Source organism: Corylus avellana, chromosome ca9, assembly GCF_901000735.1.
Source record: "Corylus avellana chromosome ca9, CavTom2PMs-1.0".
Taxonomy (NCBI): Eukaryota; Viridiplantae; Streptophyta; class Magnoliopsida; order Fagales; family Betulaceae; genus Corylus; species Corylus avellana.
In genome coordinates, this window is record NC_081549.1 from 4825081 (window position 1) to 4843838 (window position 18758).

The 18758-nt window shown below is 38.1% G+C and overlaps 3 protein-coding genes across 4 annotated transcripts; 2 read left to right on the forward strand and 1 right to left on the reverse strand.

Annotated features, from left to right (window-relative positions):
- The first annotated feature begins 5094 nt into the window (after positions 1–5094).
- On the forward strand, positions 5095–7772 carry LOC132161609 (pentatricopeptide repeat-containing protein At4g21065-like). Its single transcript, XM_059571768.1, has 2 exons — positions 5095–6101; positions 6592–7772. Exons 1-2 carry the CDS (start codon positions 5235–5237, stop codon positions 7417–7419), a joined length of 1695 nt encoding a protein of 564 aa, XP_059427751.1. The 5' UTR covers positions 5095–5234; the 3' UTR covers positions 7420–7772.
- Positions 7773–8950: 1178 nt separating this feature from the next.
- LOC132161923 (pentatricopeptide repeat-containing protein At1g05750, chloroplastic-like) lies at positions 8951–10996 on the forward strand. Its single transcript, XM_059572144.1, has 2 exons — positions 8951–9059; positions 9159–10996. The coding sequence occupies exon 2, from the start codon at positions 9337–9339 to the stop codon at positions 10891–10893; it is 1557 nt and encodes a 518-aa protein (XP_059428127.1). The 5' UTR covers positions 8951–9059; positions 9159–9336; the 3' UTR covers positions 10894–10996.
- A 254-nt stretch (positions 10997–11250) lies between these two features.
- Positions 11251–12796, reverse strand: LOC132161863 (pentatricopeptide repeat-containing protein CRR2, chloroplastic-like). 2 transcript variants are annotated; one of them, XM_059572068.1, is made up of 2 exons: positions 12694–12796; positions 11251–12556 (listed from the first exon to the last, which is right to left on the reverse strand). In XM_059572068.1, the coding sequence occupies exon 2, from the start codon at positions 12508–12510 to the stop codon at positions 11566–11568; it is 945 nt and encodes a 314-aa protein (XP_059428051.1). In that variant the 5' UTR covers positions 12511–12556; positions 12694–12796; the 3' UTR covers positions 11251–11565. The 2 variants fall into 2 exon arrangements, with proteins under 2 accessions (XP_059428051.1, XP_059428050.1); XM_059572067.1 differs by having other exon boundaries at positions 12647–12796.
- Positions 12797–18758: the final 5962 nt, after the last annotated feature.

Sequence of the window (18758 nt, forward strand, 5' to 3'; positions counted from 1 at the left end):
ATATATATTTGATATACCTTGCCTCCATGCTGTATGTATATAAAATAAAGTAAAAGGAATTCCGGCATCTCCGTGAGCAAGGACGAAACCAAAATTTCTCATTTGAAGGGATTAAATTAACCAATTTTTGATAGGGACCAAACATAGTTATTAAGCTAAATACATATATATTTAGCTTAATAAAACAAATTAAAAATCAAGGGGGGCCATAGCTGCCCTTAGTCTATACACATAGTTTCGTCCTTGCGTGTGATGCTGACTTCGTTTTATTTTTGGGTTATTACTTAAATGACAAATTCTAGATCTTGATACTTGTATTAAATTGTAAACTTATACGAAAAGAAATAATGAAGAATATTATGAAATCCAGGAAGTTGATAAGTACCCTAAAGTTTTCTTATTTGTAATCACACTGCTTTTTTATTCATTTAATTAGGGTTTGGATGTAAATAATTAGGCAGTTCATCAATTTTATATATATATATATATATATATACTGTGTGTGGAATTATCTTAGAATATCATTGGATGTAATCAATAGAGAAAGCCCCGAGAATCATTTTGAATGCAAATTAATCTCCGAGATAAATATCAATGGCCTTCGGCACTCAATGCATGTATGAAATACATGATATATATACATAAACATTAACATTTTTATATTCTAGGTTGAGTAATTTTAAAAATTATATTTTTATCTCACAATGTTGATTTGTCAGTTCCAATTGATTTTAATTTTTAAAGGTTTTTTTCTTTTAACAAAAACTTATCTAGAAATTGGTGAGAACAGATAAATATGAAATAAAAATATAATTTAAAACATTCATGCACGTTTGCTGTCACCTTCTCCAAATCCATGCATACATCACGTACGCAATTAAGTATTAGAAATTCTCCACTAGAGGCTCAAAAAATGCATAAAATATTCCAACTTTTTTTGAGGTGATAATTCCAGATTTTGATTAATAGCCAATGGGTCACGTAATTAGAATATTGGTATTTCTAACTTTATTGATGAGCATGCATGCTCATCGATAACTTTATTGGTATACCACTACATATGTAGTGGTATACATGCCATGCCATGCCGAGGTTGGCCACTATAGTGTAATCCTGATGAATGATGATGACATATATCACAGATGGTATGGTCAAATGTGCATGTTTTTGGGATTTGCCACACTCTTGAAGGCCTTCTTATAGTAAGAATCTGGAGTACGGAAATGAAACTCACAAGTTGTGGTCGCCAAACAATTTTTACGTGTGAGTAGTTGCCGTAATATGTTTGTGAAGCATAGGGGGAGATGCGGCAAATTCTGGTTTTGGTTGGGGAGGGAAACAACCTTTGCCCTTTGGTGACCTAAAAGTTTAACGACATTAAATTTTTATAGGAAAATACTAGGTACTCTCATGGTGTTTTCTTAGTTTTCTCTTAATCCTATGTCGATATTATTTTTTAAAAAAGCAAAAAAGAAACTTTCCTTATTTCTCTCATTTTGTTTTTAAAAAATAATATTCACATTGGACGAGAAGAATACTAGGAAAACACCAAGAAATCGAGTACCTAGCATTCCCTATACCATGACTTGGAAATAAATTGTGAACTTAATCATTTAATTAATATTTTAACACTTTTTTTTCATGTGTCTTTCTCAATAAACAAGACCTTGTTAGGCTATGTGGAGCCTGATTTGTTTCTGACTCGGCTTGCACTCAATCTTGTTCGACGTTTGAAGTACTATGGTTTAAATGAGATTTTTCTGAAATTTAGTCCATGGAGCGGAGGCTTGGGGTTTCGCATGATTTGACGTCTCCTTGTATATTCACATGCTTCCTGTAATATTGTTTCTCAAGACAGTGAAATATTGCTGAAACTTGGTAGATGTAGTCTTTAGTGGTGAGCTACATAAATCTTTATGTTTATGATTACTTGTTTTTATTTTCTTCTTATTTTTCGCATCTCACTGGTTAGCTAGATAAATTTCCTAACTTATTAGATAGATCGTGTATTACAAAACTTCTGCTCTAATATCATGTTAAATCGATGCCAACAAAGAGTTAAGTGCAACTCTCTCGATCTCTCTTCATGCACGTGACAAAAATTATTTGGTTTGTGAGATAGGTGATCTAAACATATGTTGAATGAGAAGGCAGAGGGCAAGATAAGCTGCTTGTGGCTTGCACAATTGGGCATCCCATATAAGACAGCCACGTGGCAATATTCACTCATTATAAGGCACCATGTGTCTCTGTATCAGAGTGTCGTACGAGGATGGTTTTGATCAATTTTTCATAGTTACACATCGCGGCATGGAGCAAAGATTGAAATAATGGATTTACAACCCACACCTTGTGTATTTGGCAACTTATTTAGCCAGTGTAAGAATTTAAGATTAGGATGATCATCATAGGTCGACCATGAATCCATTGCACCCAACCAAATAACAAAGACTATATATGATGCAATATTATTAAATATCATTGAAAGACTTGAGTGTTTAACATTATTAATCCTAGAATGAGGTCAGGAGTTGTCACTGACTCAAGTTCCAATGGATAGGGTTTTGTGATGAGAGTATGGTTATATAATGATGCAACTTCACTTTTTTATTATATCTCTTCATGTCACTTATTTTCTCTCCAAGCAAAATTGTCAAACAATAGAGATTTTCTTATATCATGTTTATGGCATAAAATCCAAAAGAAACATGGTACAACTATATATAATCTGCATTCTTAATTAGAAACCTTTTTGAAACTTAATTCATCTATGCATACTTGAATATTAATTAAATAATTAAATTTATCTTTTTATTAGCTTAAATTTTTGGAATAAATAGTATTTTAACAGAGTATTAGAAATAGGAAAACCGTGATTTAGATTAGGGGGACAAAACCAAAAATAAAAAACAAAATTTAATGAAATTTTTAAACTTTTTGGATTTTTTAAAAAGTTTTAGGAGGGGGCTAGCACCTCTAAAGCTAGATGTACATAGTTCCGCCCCTGATCAAAACTATAAGTCATGAATTCAAATATTATCTCCATCAATTCATTTCACATTTTAATTAAATATTTTACGTGTTAACTAAGTCTTAATTATTAACCGAGAGTGGTAGAATATTAATAAATTGGTCGTTTGGTCCATTGTAGATAATATGAGTGGCAATATTGTTGTCAAATAAATTGTATTGGAGGACCATAACTTCACGTATTAGGTTTTATCGTATGCCTTACTAAACAAATCAACACGTCGTCTTGACAGTTTGATTGGTTTCTATTTATAGTTTCAATTATCAACGAACTTCTTCCTCTTATGGCATTTTAAATATCTTTGCTATATCTTCGATCAACTCCCCATTCCACTTTTGTTGTAAAGTCAAATTAAGTGCGTGTGTAATTTGATAAGTACCACTACCACCACAATTTAATCCTAAAACGCCCTTTACATTATATATGGGAAAAATGTTAGCGGTCAATAAGTTTTTTATATCTGGCTCATATTCTCTTTTAAATCCAATAGATCAATCATTAGATTTATAGGATCTACTATTGATTTATGTGAGGTCTAAATAAGTTCACAAATCTAATGGTTAATTTGTAAGATGAGATTGGCCAAATATGAAAAAAATATTAACCCATAACATTTCTATATATAAGGTAGCTTGGGTGGGAGAAAATTAATTATTTACTCCTACAAGGCTTTCTTTCGATTTGTCAAGTTAATACTTTGGCAAGATCACTGAGTTGCTTTTATGTACATGAATGAGAATCATAAGATAGGCCAAGTCCTATCCGATTTTCTACATAACATTTTTTGCAACAACCACTTAATTAGTGATTGTTGTTTTATTGTTTGGGACTCTTCACCGAGTTCTTTTTTCATTTGTTATCACCTTGTGCAACCCTTAGAAAGGTCTGACTTGTTTATAGCTAGTTTCTTTAGGATCATTAATGAAACTATTGTTTACTGTTTGTTTCTGTTTTTGTATTGTGTTTTTCGTTTGGACTTTATTGTTAGGGTGCCTACCCCTTTATGGTTGTTCTTTGTTCAATCCCTTCTAACCTGCTTTCCTCTATTTGAATAAAAAATAAAAATAAAAATCATAACATAGGCTAGCTAAGTCCTGTTGTCACGCAGTACTCCAGCCAAGGTCGTGGCTGGGAGACGACTCAACCATCATGGTTGAGAGAGACCTAACTATGTTGGGCTCGATGATCACAACACCCCCAAGTCCAAGAAAAGAAACAAAACAATTGTTTCTTAATATATTTCAATTTTCAACTCAAATATCTATCAAAATGAAATCCGACTTTATGCCGCTTCAACTTTTACCTTGCTAAGTTAAAAACTCCTTGACGTTGCTCCTAGACACTATTGTTCATGCTTAATTTTTAAAAAGCCAACCTTTTTTTTTTTTTTTTTGCATGACAAAGCTAGCTTATTATTTTGACACAAATATATAGATTTAGCTATATATATATAATAAATAAAATTTTCAAAAGAAAAGAGAAGGCCGTAGCCAATTCCGGCCATCCCATTCCTCTGTCTTTGAAATGGGAGGTGGAGATTGCTACATAATTTCCATAATCAAAACTTTGAATGAATACTTCTTTTTTTCTCTGAAAATTAGGGATTGGGTTGGATTCCTAGCTAGCCCTTGGAAACTAGAACTAAAATGGAACAAATTTGATGGGGACAAAGTTTTCCTTTGGATTTGATTAGACTTTTTTAAACTCAATTTATTAAATTAACATGTATCAAAACATACATGTGAAGTTACATGTTTTATTAAAAATGCATGTAATTTCATGATATATTCAACTCAATTTAGAAGAAAGTCCCTAAGGGATAATTCAATTGGCTTTGGGATTACTTCTTATGATGCAGAAGTCACTAGTTTAAATTTTTCTTCCTCATTTTGTGTGGTCATGTAAAAAATAAAAAATAAATAAGTAAATTAATAATGTGTCCATCAAATATGATATAAATATTATTTGTTTTTTTTTAAAAAAAAAAAAAAAAAAAAAAAAAGGGTCCGCTAGCCTAACTTTCGATTTGTTTGCTCCCAAAATCAACCGTTGGCATAGTTTTTGAAAAGTCTCAACTTTCCCGGCCACAAAACACTCAGAAAAAGCACTGGTCACTCGTCACCATTAAGAAGAAGAAGAAGAGCAAGAAGAGCTGGAAGAAGAGGAACAGCGATTCGCTTCTCTAATCCAAAAATGCCCCAACATGCGAGTGCTCCGCCAAATCCACGCTCGCATCCTCACTCGTGTCCTTCCCATCTCAACCCTCTCCTTCGCTCTCTCCAAAATCGCCGCCTTCTGCGCTCTCTCTCCCCTTGGCGACATCTACTACGCGCGCCGAGTTTTCTCTCTTATTCCGAACCAGAACATATTCTCTTGGAATTCAATGATAAGGGGTTGTTCCCTAATCGAGAACCCTTCAAGGGAACCCGTGTATTTGTTCAGAAAATTGGTTAAAAGAGGGTACCCGTGTCCGAACTCCTTTACCTTCGCCTTTGTTCTCAAGGCGTGTTCGATTGTAACGGCCTTCGAAGAGGGTCGCCAGATACATACGCGTTGTTTGAGATCTGGGTTCGGCTCGAGCCCATTTGTTCAGACCGCGTTGGTCAATTTCTATGCGAAATGCGAACATATAGGGCTTGCGAAGATGGCGTTTGATGAAATTCCTGAGAGAAATTCGGTTGCATGGAGTACAATGATTAGTGGGTATGTGAAAGTTGGTTTGTTTAATGAGGCATTGGGTCTTTTTAGGGAAATGCAGAAGGCGGGTGTTGAACCAGATGGGGTTACGTTGGTGAGCATGATTTCTGCTTGCGCTGGAGCGGGAGCTCTGGATATTGGTAGGTGGGTTCACGCGTACATGGAGAAGCAGATGATTGATGCTAATCTTGAACTTAGTACTGCACTCGTTAATATGTATGCCAGGTGTGGGTGTATTGAAAGAGCAAAGGAAGTTTTTCATGAAATGCCGGTGAAAGATACCAAAGTTTGGAGTACAATGATTGTGGGGTTGGCGGTCAACGGGCTTTCAGAAGATGCTTTGGAGGCCTTTGCTAGGATGGAAGAAGCCAAGGTAATGACATGAAAATAGTATGTTTACCTTGAGCCTTGATATGCAAATTAGCTTAGCCATTAGGACTTTGGATAAGGATCTCCTACAATTTTAATTACAGGATTCTGGCAGTTTTTTATATCAAACGGCTTAAAAAATGGCACTTATTAAAAATGTAGCATTTTACTGAGACAACCAACCAATAACATTTTCCAAGCCATTCAATGTAAGGAACTGCCTGAATTTCATAATTTTAGAATTTACAGTTTTTTTAAAATTCTAAGGATCCTTATATATCCATGTACTTTAGGCTTATAGACTAGTCCTTAGAAGTGCTGAAATGTGTCTGCTTTATTGCAATGATAAGTTTATTGAACGAAGATAGTTTTTATTTGCAAATGTTCAGATTGCGTTTTTCTTTTCCTGGTTGGGTAAAGTTCAAAGTATATAGTTAGTGTAGAAACTTATTTTTGCCAACTTATTGCAAATGGTCTTGCTTATCTCTCTTCAGGTGAAGCCCAACCATGTAACATTCGTTGGTGTCTTATCTGCATGTGCACATGGTGGGCTAGTTTCAGAAGGTTGGAGATATTGGTCAAGCATGCTTGAATCTGGAATTGAACCATCAATGGAGCATTATGGTTGTATGGTTGATCTACTCTGCCGAGCTGGTCTTGTTCATGAGGCCTGCAATCTTGTTGAGGACATGGCCGTGCCACCGGATCCAGTAATTTGGCGAACATTACTTGTGGGTTGCAAGAAGAATAAGATGTTGGATAGAGGAGAAATTGTAGCCGAGCAACTTCTAGAACTAGAACCACTAAATGCGGAGAACTATATACTCCTCTCAAATTTCTATGCATCAGTTTCTCAGTGGGAGAAGAAGAGCCAAGTGAGAAAGAAGATGAAGGAGAAAGGCATCAAGGCGGTTCCTGGCTGCAGCTCCATTGAGGTTGATGGATTTGTGCATGAGTTTGCAATGGGTGACTGGTCCCATCCAGAGACAGAGGAGTTAGCAAAAATTCTGAAAGATATTGCTGAAAGGGTTCGTGAATTTGGGCACAAACCATGGATTTCGAATGTACTACACAATGTGGTTGATGAAGAGAAAGAGAGTGCTCTTGATGAGCACAGTGAGAGGTTAGCCATTGCTTATGGGCTATTAAAGACGAAAGCACCGGCTGTAATTAGAATAGTAAAGAATCTAAGAGTTTGTTGGGATTGTCACGAAGTGACCAAGATTATCAGCAAAATCTATGAGCGGGAAATCATTGTTAGGGACCGAGTTCGATTTCACAAGTTCGTCAATGGAACTTGTTCTTGTAGGGATTTCTGGTGAACATCAATATTTTGGAGTTTCCTTGCATTTTTCAGACAACCACTTGCCCTTGAAGGTTATCATTTCATTTATGATTTCTCGAATGGCAAAATCCTCCTTATTTAGGTACTTTGCATGAGGTTCACATGTTACTCTCAAGAGCTTATTTAACGGCGTAGCAATAAAAATTATTATTATATATATAAACACTTTAGAGTAAGTATTTGAAAGCATATGTAACATTTCTCTTAATAAAATATAATGAAGCACATCAATAGAAGTCCAAGTTCGATTCCTCACTATATTTTTAGATTGCTTAGTCAATCGAGTTCTTCCTTGTAAACCAAGGTTTGTTTCTTTCATTTTTCTAAGAAAAACTTTCTGTGATTGGATGATTCTCCCATTGTAATTCTCATCACGTGTTGGTCGAGAGAGAGAGAGAGAGCCTCCCACCCCCTTTTCTTCTGTGTATAAAAAAAGAGGTGTTTGATGTATTCTTCTACATATCTCTTGTTATTCTGTTTTTTTAATTGAATCCCACATATTTAATGACAATTAGCCTTTAATTTATGTATTCGTTTTTTGGGAAACACTCTAATTAGTAATGAGGAATGCTAGGCTTACAAACAAATTTTATAGAAAAACTTTTACAAACTAATGTGGTATAACATGATTAGGTTTCTTAAAATTTGAACTTATCTTATATCTAATTATGTTGTGCTACATCAGCTCGTAAAAGTTTTTGTGTAAAATTTGTTTGTAAACCTATCATTTCTCACTAGTAATTCATTTATGGACAGAGTTTTGAGTTTTCCTTCAAATTGAGTTGAAGGAATCTCCTTCAACTTGGTCTATAAAAGTGGCATGTGTTCATTTTTTTTATTAACATGTGAGATATTAGTTTTTAATAAAATTTATTCAAACTTTGTCCATACTATTAAAAAAACATATATTTTTTATATGCTCAAGAGACACATGTCACTTTTATAGATTAAGCTGAAGAAAATTTCTCCAACCCAGTTTGAAACAAAACTATGTCCAAAAAAATCATTCCAATTCAGTTTTAAAATAAAATTTGTCCTAAAAAAAAAATCTCAAACTCGTTTTCATCTTTATGTTAAAGCAAAATATTCTTTTAAACAAAAAAAAAAAAAATCTTCTAAAAAGTTTTGCCAAAAACCATGAGACAATTTCTTCTTTTTTTAATAAGAAACTAAAAACATTAACAAACAATTTTAAATATTAAATATTTACAAAATGCTCAAAAATTACGAAAACAAAAATGATCATAAGAGCATTCATGTTCGGCTTATCAAATATTTGACTAAATTTTAGCCAAAATACTACATTTATCTATTTTGAACTACCTACTTTTTTACGGCACATGCTTCCGGCTCATCATTTTAACTTATAACTTTTACTATTTTATTTAAATATTATTTTTTTATCATTTAAATATAATTTCTTTATTATTATTTTTTATTCTTTATTTCCCTAAATTCCCCTTTTTATTCTTTATTTCTTTATTTCTTTCTTCCTTATCCTTCTACGGTCTCTACCCAGCACCCACAAAAAAAAATTAGTTGAATCACCCACAAAATGCAGCCATACGTAATTCCAGGCAAAAGCTTCAAATTCCCCTAGTTTTTGCAATCTCCTTTGTGAGCATTGATTTTTTCTTTTGTTGGATTTTTATGTGGGTTTGTTGTTTTTGGTTTGTGGGTGTTCTTGTTTTCATTGGGTTTGATTAATTGCTGCAGATGGGAAGATTTAGATCGTCACTGTGTTCGCGTTTATGAGAAATAATTGGAAGAAAAGGATACCCGCCCTAATCGTCACTGTGTACTGCTCATTTGCCTAATTTCAGCACACATGCAATAGTAGATAAAATCGGCAAATGGTGCTCCTTCTATCTGTCACTAAACGGTATATCGAACAATGAACATTCCTGCATGCACAGCCATTGCAACTCCAACCCAACTCTCTCAACCTCCCAAAGGACCCAAACCGCCACCACCCCCGAACCCAAACCAACCCTTCTTCCCTAACCCGGAGCGTTGTGTCTCCCTCCGACAGAGAAACAAGCCCGTAGACCCTGTTGTCTTGTGGACCTCTTCCATAGCCCGGTCATGCCGGAATGGCCGAATAGCAGAGGGCGCGGCAAAGTTTGCACGCATGAGACTTGCCGACGTCGAACCCAACAACATCACATTCGTTGCGCTTCTTTCGGGTTGTGCTGATTTTCCACTAGAGAGTGTGATTTTTGGGGCTTCGGTTCATGGGTATGTTCGTAAGTTGGGCTTGGATAAGAACGATGTGATGGTTGGTACAGCGCTCGTTGGTATGTACGCAAAATGCGGTCGTGTGGATCTTGCGAGAGTGGTTTTTGATGGGATGGGTGGGAAGAATTCGGTGTCCTGGAATACGATGATCGATGGGTATATGAGGAATGGGGAAGTTGAGAATGCGGTCGAGTTGTTTGATCAAATGCCTAAGAGGGATGCGATTTCCTGGACCGCTTTGATGGGTGGGTTTATCAAGAAAGGTCACGTTGAGCAAGCGTTGGTATGGTTTCGAGAAATGCAGCTATCCGGTGTGGAACCAGATTATGTCACCATTATTGCAGTCCTTTCTGCGTGTGCCAATTTAGGAACACTTGCTTTGGGGTTGTGGATAAATCGATTTGTTATGAAACAAGACTATGGGGATAATATTAGAATAAGTAACTCGTTGATAGACATGTATTCCCGATGTGGGTGTATCCAATTTGCTCGTCAAGTCTTTGAGAATATGCAGAAGCGAACCTTAGTATCATGGAATTCAATCATTGTGGGCTTTGCTGTTAATGGCCATGCAGAAGAAGCACTGGAGTTTTTCAGTTTGATGCAGAATGAAGGGTTCAAGCCAGATGGAGTCAGCTTCACGGGAGCTCTCACAGCATGTAGCCATGCTGGATTAGTTGATGAGGGGCTCCAATTCTTTGATGAAATGAATAGTGTTCATAGACTAACCCCTAGAATTGAGCACTTTGGTTGCATAGTGGATCTCTATGGCCGAGCAGGAAGGTTGGAAGACGCGTTTAATGTGATAGAAAACATGCCGATGAAGCCGAATGAAGTTGTGTTGGGGTCGTTGCTGGCTGCCTGTAAGAATTGTGGAAATGTCAGTTTGGCTGAAAGATTAATGAATCGTCTTTCTGAATTGGACCCTGGTGGCGATTCCAATTATGTTCTCCTTGCGAATATATATGCAGCCGTTGGTAGGTGGGATGGTGCAGGCAAGATTAGAAGGAAAATGAAATCCCGTGGCATACAAAAGAAACCGGGATTTAGTTCAATTGAGGTTGATTGTAGCATTCACAAATTTGTGGCTGGTGACAAGTCCCATGCTGACAAAGATTATGTTTATGAAATGTTAGAGCTTCTATCCCTTGACCTCAAACTATGTGGTTATGTTCCTGAAACTATAGAAAAGGAATCTTACGACGATGATTGAAACGTACGTCTTATTATTGAGGTTTAGCGAAAAGAAACCTGTTCTTGGTAGATAGAAGAATGTAATATGTCTTGAAACTAATGATGAAGCTAAAGAAATCAATTTTTTTCATACGAAAATTTCTGTTTTCTTTTTGGATGAATTTCTTGTGAAATTTTGATAGCTTTTGTAATTTAAAGCCATAACAAATTGATCTCTTCATGAAATTAAACAATGAATTATCCATCTGTGAAGTTAGCACCATAGTTCCTGAAAAGTTTTAAACGTGATATACAGATAATCTTCCTACCTGTTTAATTGCAAAACCTCCTATTAGGAAGTTCATTGAATGGAAGTAAATTTAAATATACAAGCCAATTCAGTCAGTCAAAGCGGTCGATTAAATAGCTATTGTTATATGAAAAAGAATGTCGATTAAATAACTATTGTTATATGAGAAAGAATGATTATATACAGGAAATCAATCCTAATGAAGCCTGAACTTCGAGATGAACAAAAAACCAATTTAGTTATTGTAACTCATATCAAACTATGGCGTTCTCTTTTTTCCTTTGGAGACAGTTTTCTATCGAGTTTCTCCCATGGCATATTCAAACAACCAATCATGCCACCAACTCGTCAAAAGCAACTATCTCATCAAGTCCATATTATGGAAGGTCCCTTGAAAATAATTCACACAGATGCTACACCAAGTCTCTTCCCCAAAAACTTCTCTGCCACCCTCTCAGCTACTTCTACCTTCCCATGAATCTTACAAGCCCCCAGCAAGGCCCGCAACAAAGCATCATCAGGCTCCACCTCCATTCCCAAAATCAACTTCTCTGCTTCCTCCACCTGCCCCACCCTTCCGAACATATCTACCATACAAGTATAATGCTGCAGCCTTGGTCTCACGCCAAACCTCCCTTCCATCATCTCAAAATATTGCTTACCCTTGTCCATCAACCCCCCATGACTACACGCTGTCAGAACCACAGTAAAAGTGGCAGCATCTGGAATCTCTCCCGTCCCCACCATTCTATCAAACAACTCAAACACCTCAGTAAACACCCCATGCATTCCATACCCTGCCATCATTGCTGACCACGAAATTACATTCCTAACCAGCATTCGATCAAACACGTTACGTGCATTAACCAAATCACCACATTCTGCATACATAGTCACCAAAGCATTTGAATTCGCCAAATCTAAGGAGAACCCATTTATCAAAACCGCTCCGTGAACTTGCCGGCCCAGTTGTAGGGCTGATAAGCTGGCACAAGATTTAAGCACAACAGGCAAAGTGTGGGAGTCAATGGGTTTGCCGGCAACGAGCATTTGGCGGAACATGGAAAGAGAGTCAGAGAACAAATTGAGAGAAGCATAGGCTCTGATAAGGACATTGAAGAGGAAGGTTGGTCGGCGAGTGGCGAAAGAGAAGATCACGTTGGCTTGGTACAGTTGGGCACAGGATGCGTAGGCTGAGATGAGCTTGGTTCGGATGAAATCATAAGGGGAAATGCCGAGTCTTATGGTTCGGGCGTGAACCTGTTTGAGTTTTTGGAGGTTCTTGGTGGAGGAGCAGGTGTCAAGGAGAGTGGAGTAAAAGGGTATGATCTTACTGGTGGTGGCCATTTTGCAAACTGTTGATGCCGATCCTTAAAAGGTCTCTCTCCAAAACCTGCACAAAAGATTCTTCAAAATAAGCCAGAGCTCTCATTTTTCCACAATAATTTCAAGAATAAAGATAACATTAATTTAACCACATTACTTTAAATAAAACAATGAACATGACTTGGAGGAAGAGGAGTCTTCAACCTCTAGAAGGGTGCCAAACAGTCAAGAGGTGTAAGGGTATTTTTGAATTGAAAAGGGAGCCATATATATATATATATCCAGAGCTCTACTTCAGCGATGGAGAAAAAATGGGTCGCCAATGGCCACTCTTTTTAACTAGGGTCCAAAGAAGATGGGAATTTATTGTTTGAACTTTGAGACCATCTTTTTTTTCTTATTTTTATGGGACTTTTAAAATTATTATTGATTTGAGAACGATTACTGTTGAATTTTAATTCAATTGAAATTTTAAAAAGCACTTCAATTTTGAATGGATAAAAAGATATTCCTATCATTCTTCCGATATAAGTAGGTTTAGTTTTATAGGAATTGGATTTCAAATGGAGAGAGGAGGGGGAAGCCACATAAGATTTAAAATGCATCTTCACAGCCAGAGCAATAAGTCATAGGCTGTTTACGTGGCTACTGGCCTGATTTCGAACATATTTCCTATTTCTTTGAATAAACGCAGAATTCATTAAACGGTAAAATGAATGCATGCATACTATATAATGCATAGACAATTTGGTTACATATCTTGAACTCAGACCAATTTATCAAAATCTTTCTAGTTTCCCTCTCGAAAATCAACTGCACGAATAAAGTTAATCCTATCTTCTTCATTGAAAAATATGGGATGAAAAACCATTTATCCAGCAAAAACTCTTCAAGAAGCTCAACAAGTTTTGAATGATGTAATTTGCAGAAGATATGTGATAAGTACGAATTTGTAGCCAATTGTTCGGAATAGTTTAAACCACCAAAAAATAAAAATAAAAACTTACGAAGAATAAGGCTTTGGTGAAGAAGTATACGTCAGAAGTTCAGCATGACATTTTACACTCTGTCCACGAAGGTCCGGTAGAATACCTAAATTAGCGAAACTGTTTGTTGCCATTCCTGGCATTCGAGGTCGGGAAGGAAAGTTTTGGCAAGGAGTTGGATCGGAAGTGAGGATGAGCAAAGGGATGTGGTTGAGGAGCTACAGAATACCCAATCATCTGTATCCCAGAAGGCCGGAATGGGGGAGGATGGTGACGGTTTGCGGGTGAGTTGCGTCAGTTGACAACGATAAAGGAGAAAGGGTTAGATTCGGAGGATCCTAAGGCACCCTCTTCGGCGGGATTGTTTACCGAGCGGTCATTTGTGGATGTGATACGAGCGGTGTCAGGCGTAGAGGTGAGAAAAGAACGGAAGCCCGTGTCCTCATGCATCCTCGATGTTCTTCCTACTTCGGACGGCCTTGGGAAGGGAAGCGATGGAGATGAGATGCGTATGGCGGTGGATTGCTATGAGTTGGAGAAGCCGGTGACAATAATCCAACAGAGATTGCCGAAGAAGAAGAAGAAGGGCGTCTCATTGGCGGCGGCAGCGGCCGCTACAGCAGGGTTGAGAAGGAAGAAGATGAAGGGCCTTTTTGTCAAGTGTTGGCTAAAGAAGTTCCGAGGGTTTTTTCATGTGGAGTTGGACCGGATCCTTGATGGGCTGCCTAAAGGCCTGCTGGAAGGAATGCAAGTGAAGCCCAAAGGTAATTGGCACAACGTTGGATGGTTTGGATGACTGACCCCGAATGGTCAAATATCGATCAACGGGCAATCTCTACCATTGAGATGTATATCATAGATGATGTGTTAAATCATGTGATATCAGTGATCTCTGCCAAAGATATGTGGGACAAGCTAGAAGCCATATATCTGGGGAAATCCTTGTCAAATAAGCTCTTCCTCAAGAAGAAACTCTTCAAGCTGGAGATGAAGGAAGGCGAGGACGTGATGAAGCATATCAACATCTTCGACGCTTTGATCAACAACTTGAATCGGATAGATGTTCAATTCAGTGAAGAAGATCGAGACTTGTTATTGCTTGCATCATTTCCAGATTCATATGAGCATTTTGTCACCACGCTCATGTTTAGAAAGACAACTCTCAAGTTCAATGAGATTGTGCAAGACATTATCTCTCATGCGACCATGAAGAAGGCAAATGATAAGTCCACTTCCGGATTTGCTTTGAATGTGGAAAGTAGAGGCAGAGGTTCAAACAGAGGCAGCGGGCATGGAAGGTCGAGATCAAGGGCCGGCAAGTCAAAATCAAGGTATCCAAGAAATTCCAACAGCTAGAGCAGCTCAAAAACTATTGAGTGTTGGAATTGTGGCAAGACGGGTCACTACAAAAATCAGTGTAAAGCTCCAAAAAGGGAGGCAACAAGTGACTCTGCAAACGTGGTGGCAGATGAAGCAAAATAGGCCCTAATCCTCTCAATTGACAGTCCCTTTGATTCTTGGGTGTTGGACTCAAGGGCTTCCTTTCATACAACAGCGGTACGCGAAATCTTGGGAAACTATGTTAGTGGAGATTTCAGGAAAGCGTATCTAGCTGATGGTACGGCGCTGGATGTTGTGGGCATGGCAAATGTTCGGACCAGAATACAAGCTGATTCAGTATGGAAGTTGGAGAAAGTCAGATATGTTCTAGAGCTAAAGAAGAATCTGATCTTTGTGGGACAGCTTGATGATGAAGGGCATGACATTCACTTCCACGGGGGTAAGTGGAAGGTGACATTTGGGGCTATGATGATAGCTCAAGGTAAAAAGACTGGTACCCTCTATATGACCACAGATATGAGGGATACTATTGCTGTTGCGAATGCAAATGCTGAAGCAGATCTGTGGCACCAAAGGCTAGGCCACATGAGTGAAAAATGGCTCAAAGTTTTGCACTCATTGGGGAAGCTACCAAAGTTAAAGTCAATTAATATTGACTTCTATGAAAATTGCATTTTCGGCAAACAGAAACGGGTGAGTTTCAAAACGGGTGGCAGAACCCTCAAAAATGAGAAGTTGGAGCTAGTTCACACAGATGTCTGGGGGCCAGTTACAGTCTCGTCCATTGGCCGGAAGTCATACTTTGTGACTTTCATTGATGACCACTCCAGGAAGGTATGGGTTTATTTCTTGAGACAGAAATCGGAGGTGTACGAAGTATTCAAGAAATGGAAGGCCATGACAGAGAACGAGACAGGCTTGAAGATCAAAAAGCTAAGATCTGACAACGGTGGAGAGTACGTGGACATTGGGTTCAAAAGGTTCTGTTTTAAGAACGGGATCCATTTGGAACGGACTGTTCCAAGAACCCCACAGCAGAACGGGGTGGCAGAACGGATGAACCGAACACTGACAGAAAGAGCTAGAAGTATGTGCATTCAGTCAGGCCTACCCAAGCAATTTTGGGTTGAAGCAATCAACACAGCAACCTACGTCATTAATCGAGGACCATCAGTGCCGTTGGAGCAATGCATACCGGAGGAGGTATGGAGCGGAAAGAAGGTAAATCTTTCATGGTTATAAGTTTTTGGTTGCATTGCTTATGCACACATTAGTGACCATGTGAGGGGAAAGCTAGACCCTAAGTCACTAAAGTGCACCTTCATTGGATATGGAGGAGATGAGTTTGGTTCTCGACTTTGGGATGACCAAAATAAGAAAGTCATTCGCAGTAGAGATGTGGTTTTCAATGAGAAGGTGATGTACAAAGATAGAGGTATTGCACAGCCTACTAGTCCAGTACAAGATGATCCTGTGTATGTTGAGTTGGATGATCATCATGATCTTCCAGAAAGTAGCCAGATGCAACAAGTTGGTGAGGATCCTCAGCCTGAAGAACCTGAAGAAACTGCAGAACAACAAGCACCACAAGATCCAACTCCTACGCCTGCACCTAGAAGGTCTGCTCGTCCACATGTACCAAACAGAAAGTACATGAACTTTCTGTTATTAACAGATAGTGGAGAACCCAAATGCTATGATGAAGCATGTCAGGTAGAGGACTCGAGCAAGTGGAAGCTTGCAATGTAGGATGAGATGAAGTCTCTCATCTCTAACAAAACATGGGAGCTAGCTAAGTTACCCGTGGGAAAGAAGACTCTACAAAACAAATGAGTATATAGAGTCAAAGAGGAACATGATGGTTCCAAGAGACACAAGGCAAGATTGGTGGTCAAAGGCTTTCAGCAAAAAGAAGGAATTGACTACACCGACATTTTATCACCGGTTGTGAAACTGAATACCATCCGTTCAGTTCTCAGCATTGTTGCAGCAGAGGGGTTGCACCTAGAGCAGTTAGATGTGAAGACTGCTTTCCTCCATGGAGACCTAAAAGAGGAGATCTACATTCAACAACCGAAGGGTTTTCTAGTCAAAGGGAAAGAGAAACTTGGGTGCAAATTGACTAAAAGCTTGTACGGCCTAAAGCAAGCTCCAAGACATTGGTACAAAAAGTTCGATGGGTTTATGCAGAGGCATAGCTATAATAAGTGCAACGCTGACCATTGTTGTTACTTCAAAAGGTTTGAATCTAGTTAGATTATTTTGTTACTATATGTCGATGACATGTTAATAACAAGTTCGGATATGGATGAAATCCAGAAGTTGAAGAAGCAACTATCGAGTGAGTTCGACATGAAGGATTTGGACGCAGCGAAGCAGATTCTTAAGATGAGAATAAATAGGGACAAGCAAATGTAATGCTAAGCCAGTTAGCATTGGTCGTATTCTGAAAAGGTTCAGCATGAGTAATGCTAAGCCAGTTAGCACACCCTTGGCTAGTCATTTTCAGCTATCCACGGATCAGTCCCCCAAGACAGAAGAAGAGAAGGACTTCATGGCTAAGGTTCCATATGCCTCAGCCATTGGAAGTTTGATGTATGCCATGGTTTGCACGAGACCAGATATAGCTCATGCAGTGGGAGCTATGAGCAGATTTATGTCAAAACCCAGGAAGCAACACTAGGAGGCAGTGAAGTGGATACTAAGGTATCTATGAGGTACAAGTAACAAAAGCCTATGTTTCAGAAATGGCGAGCTAAAACTACAAGGGTTTGTAGATGTAGACTTTGCTGGAGAGATAAATCACAGGAGGAGCACTATCGGATATGTTTTCATAGTAGGTACTACTGCAGTGAGTTGGATTTCGTAGATACAAAAGGTTATTGCTTTATCCACTACAGAGGCAGAGTACGTGGCTGTAACTGAGGGTAGCAAATAGACGATTTGGTTACAGGGATTGTTGGCAGAAATGGGTTTCAGACAAGAGAAGAATGTTTTGTACAATGATAGCCAAAGTGAGATACATTTAGCAAAGAATTCAGCATTTCATTCAAGAACAAAGCACATAGGACTTCGGTATCATTTCGTCAGATCACTTCTAGATGATGAGGTGTTGACACTTGAGAAGATCCAGGGCAGCAAGAATCCAGCTGACATGATAACCAAAACAGTTACTATAGAGAAACTGAAGTTGTGCTCAGTTGGTTTTCAGGCTTGAGGACAAGTGGACGAGTTGCAGAAAAAGGAATTGCGGAGATTGTTGAGATTCAAACTCATTAAACTCCAAGTGGGAGATTGTTGAAAAATGGAGCCAAATGAGTAAACAATGGTAGTATCTTCTAGAAGACGTCAAAGGAATAGTAAAAGGTTGTTGCACCAACCAAGCTGTCAAAGGAATAGTGAAAGGTTGTTGCACCAACCAAGCCGTCGAAGGAATAGTGCATGGTTGTTGCACCAACCATGGACTTTCATGTTTCTCACCAACCCTTCTACACCTATATAAGGAACATCAAGCTTCAATGTCTCAAAAGGCTAAGACAAGAAGAGTATAGAGAGAGAAAAAGAAGGAAAGATTGAGAGAAAAGAGTATAGAGAGATAAGTCTAGTGTCAGGCATATAAGAATTGCAGATCACAACATAGAAGAGTTGTGTGCAATCTCTCTCTGAAATATCTCTTGTAAAGTCTCCCTATTATTTTCTCCCAAAGTAGTGAAATCTCTCTGCAACTTGGTGGATGTAGGTAGTATTGGCCGAACCACGTATAAATTTCTTGTCTTGTGTATGTTTGTACGTGTTTATAGTACTAATAAAAAATACACGTGTAAGTTCTGTCTAGGAAAGATTGAATTTTAAATGGGACCAGTGTGACTCCTCCAATCTTACCTGGGAATGTACCGAGTTGTATCTTTGGTAAAATATTATTTACCGTACTTGTGTGTTGTT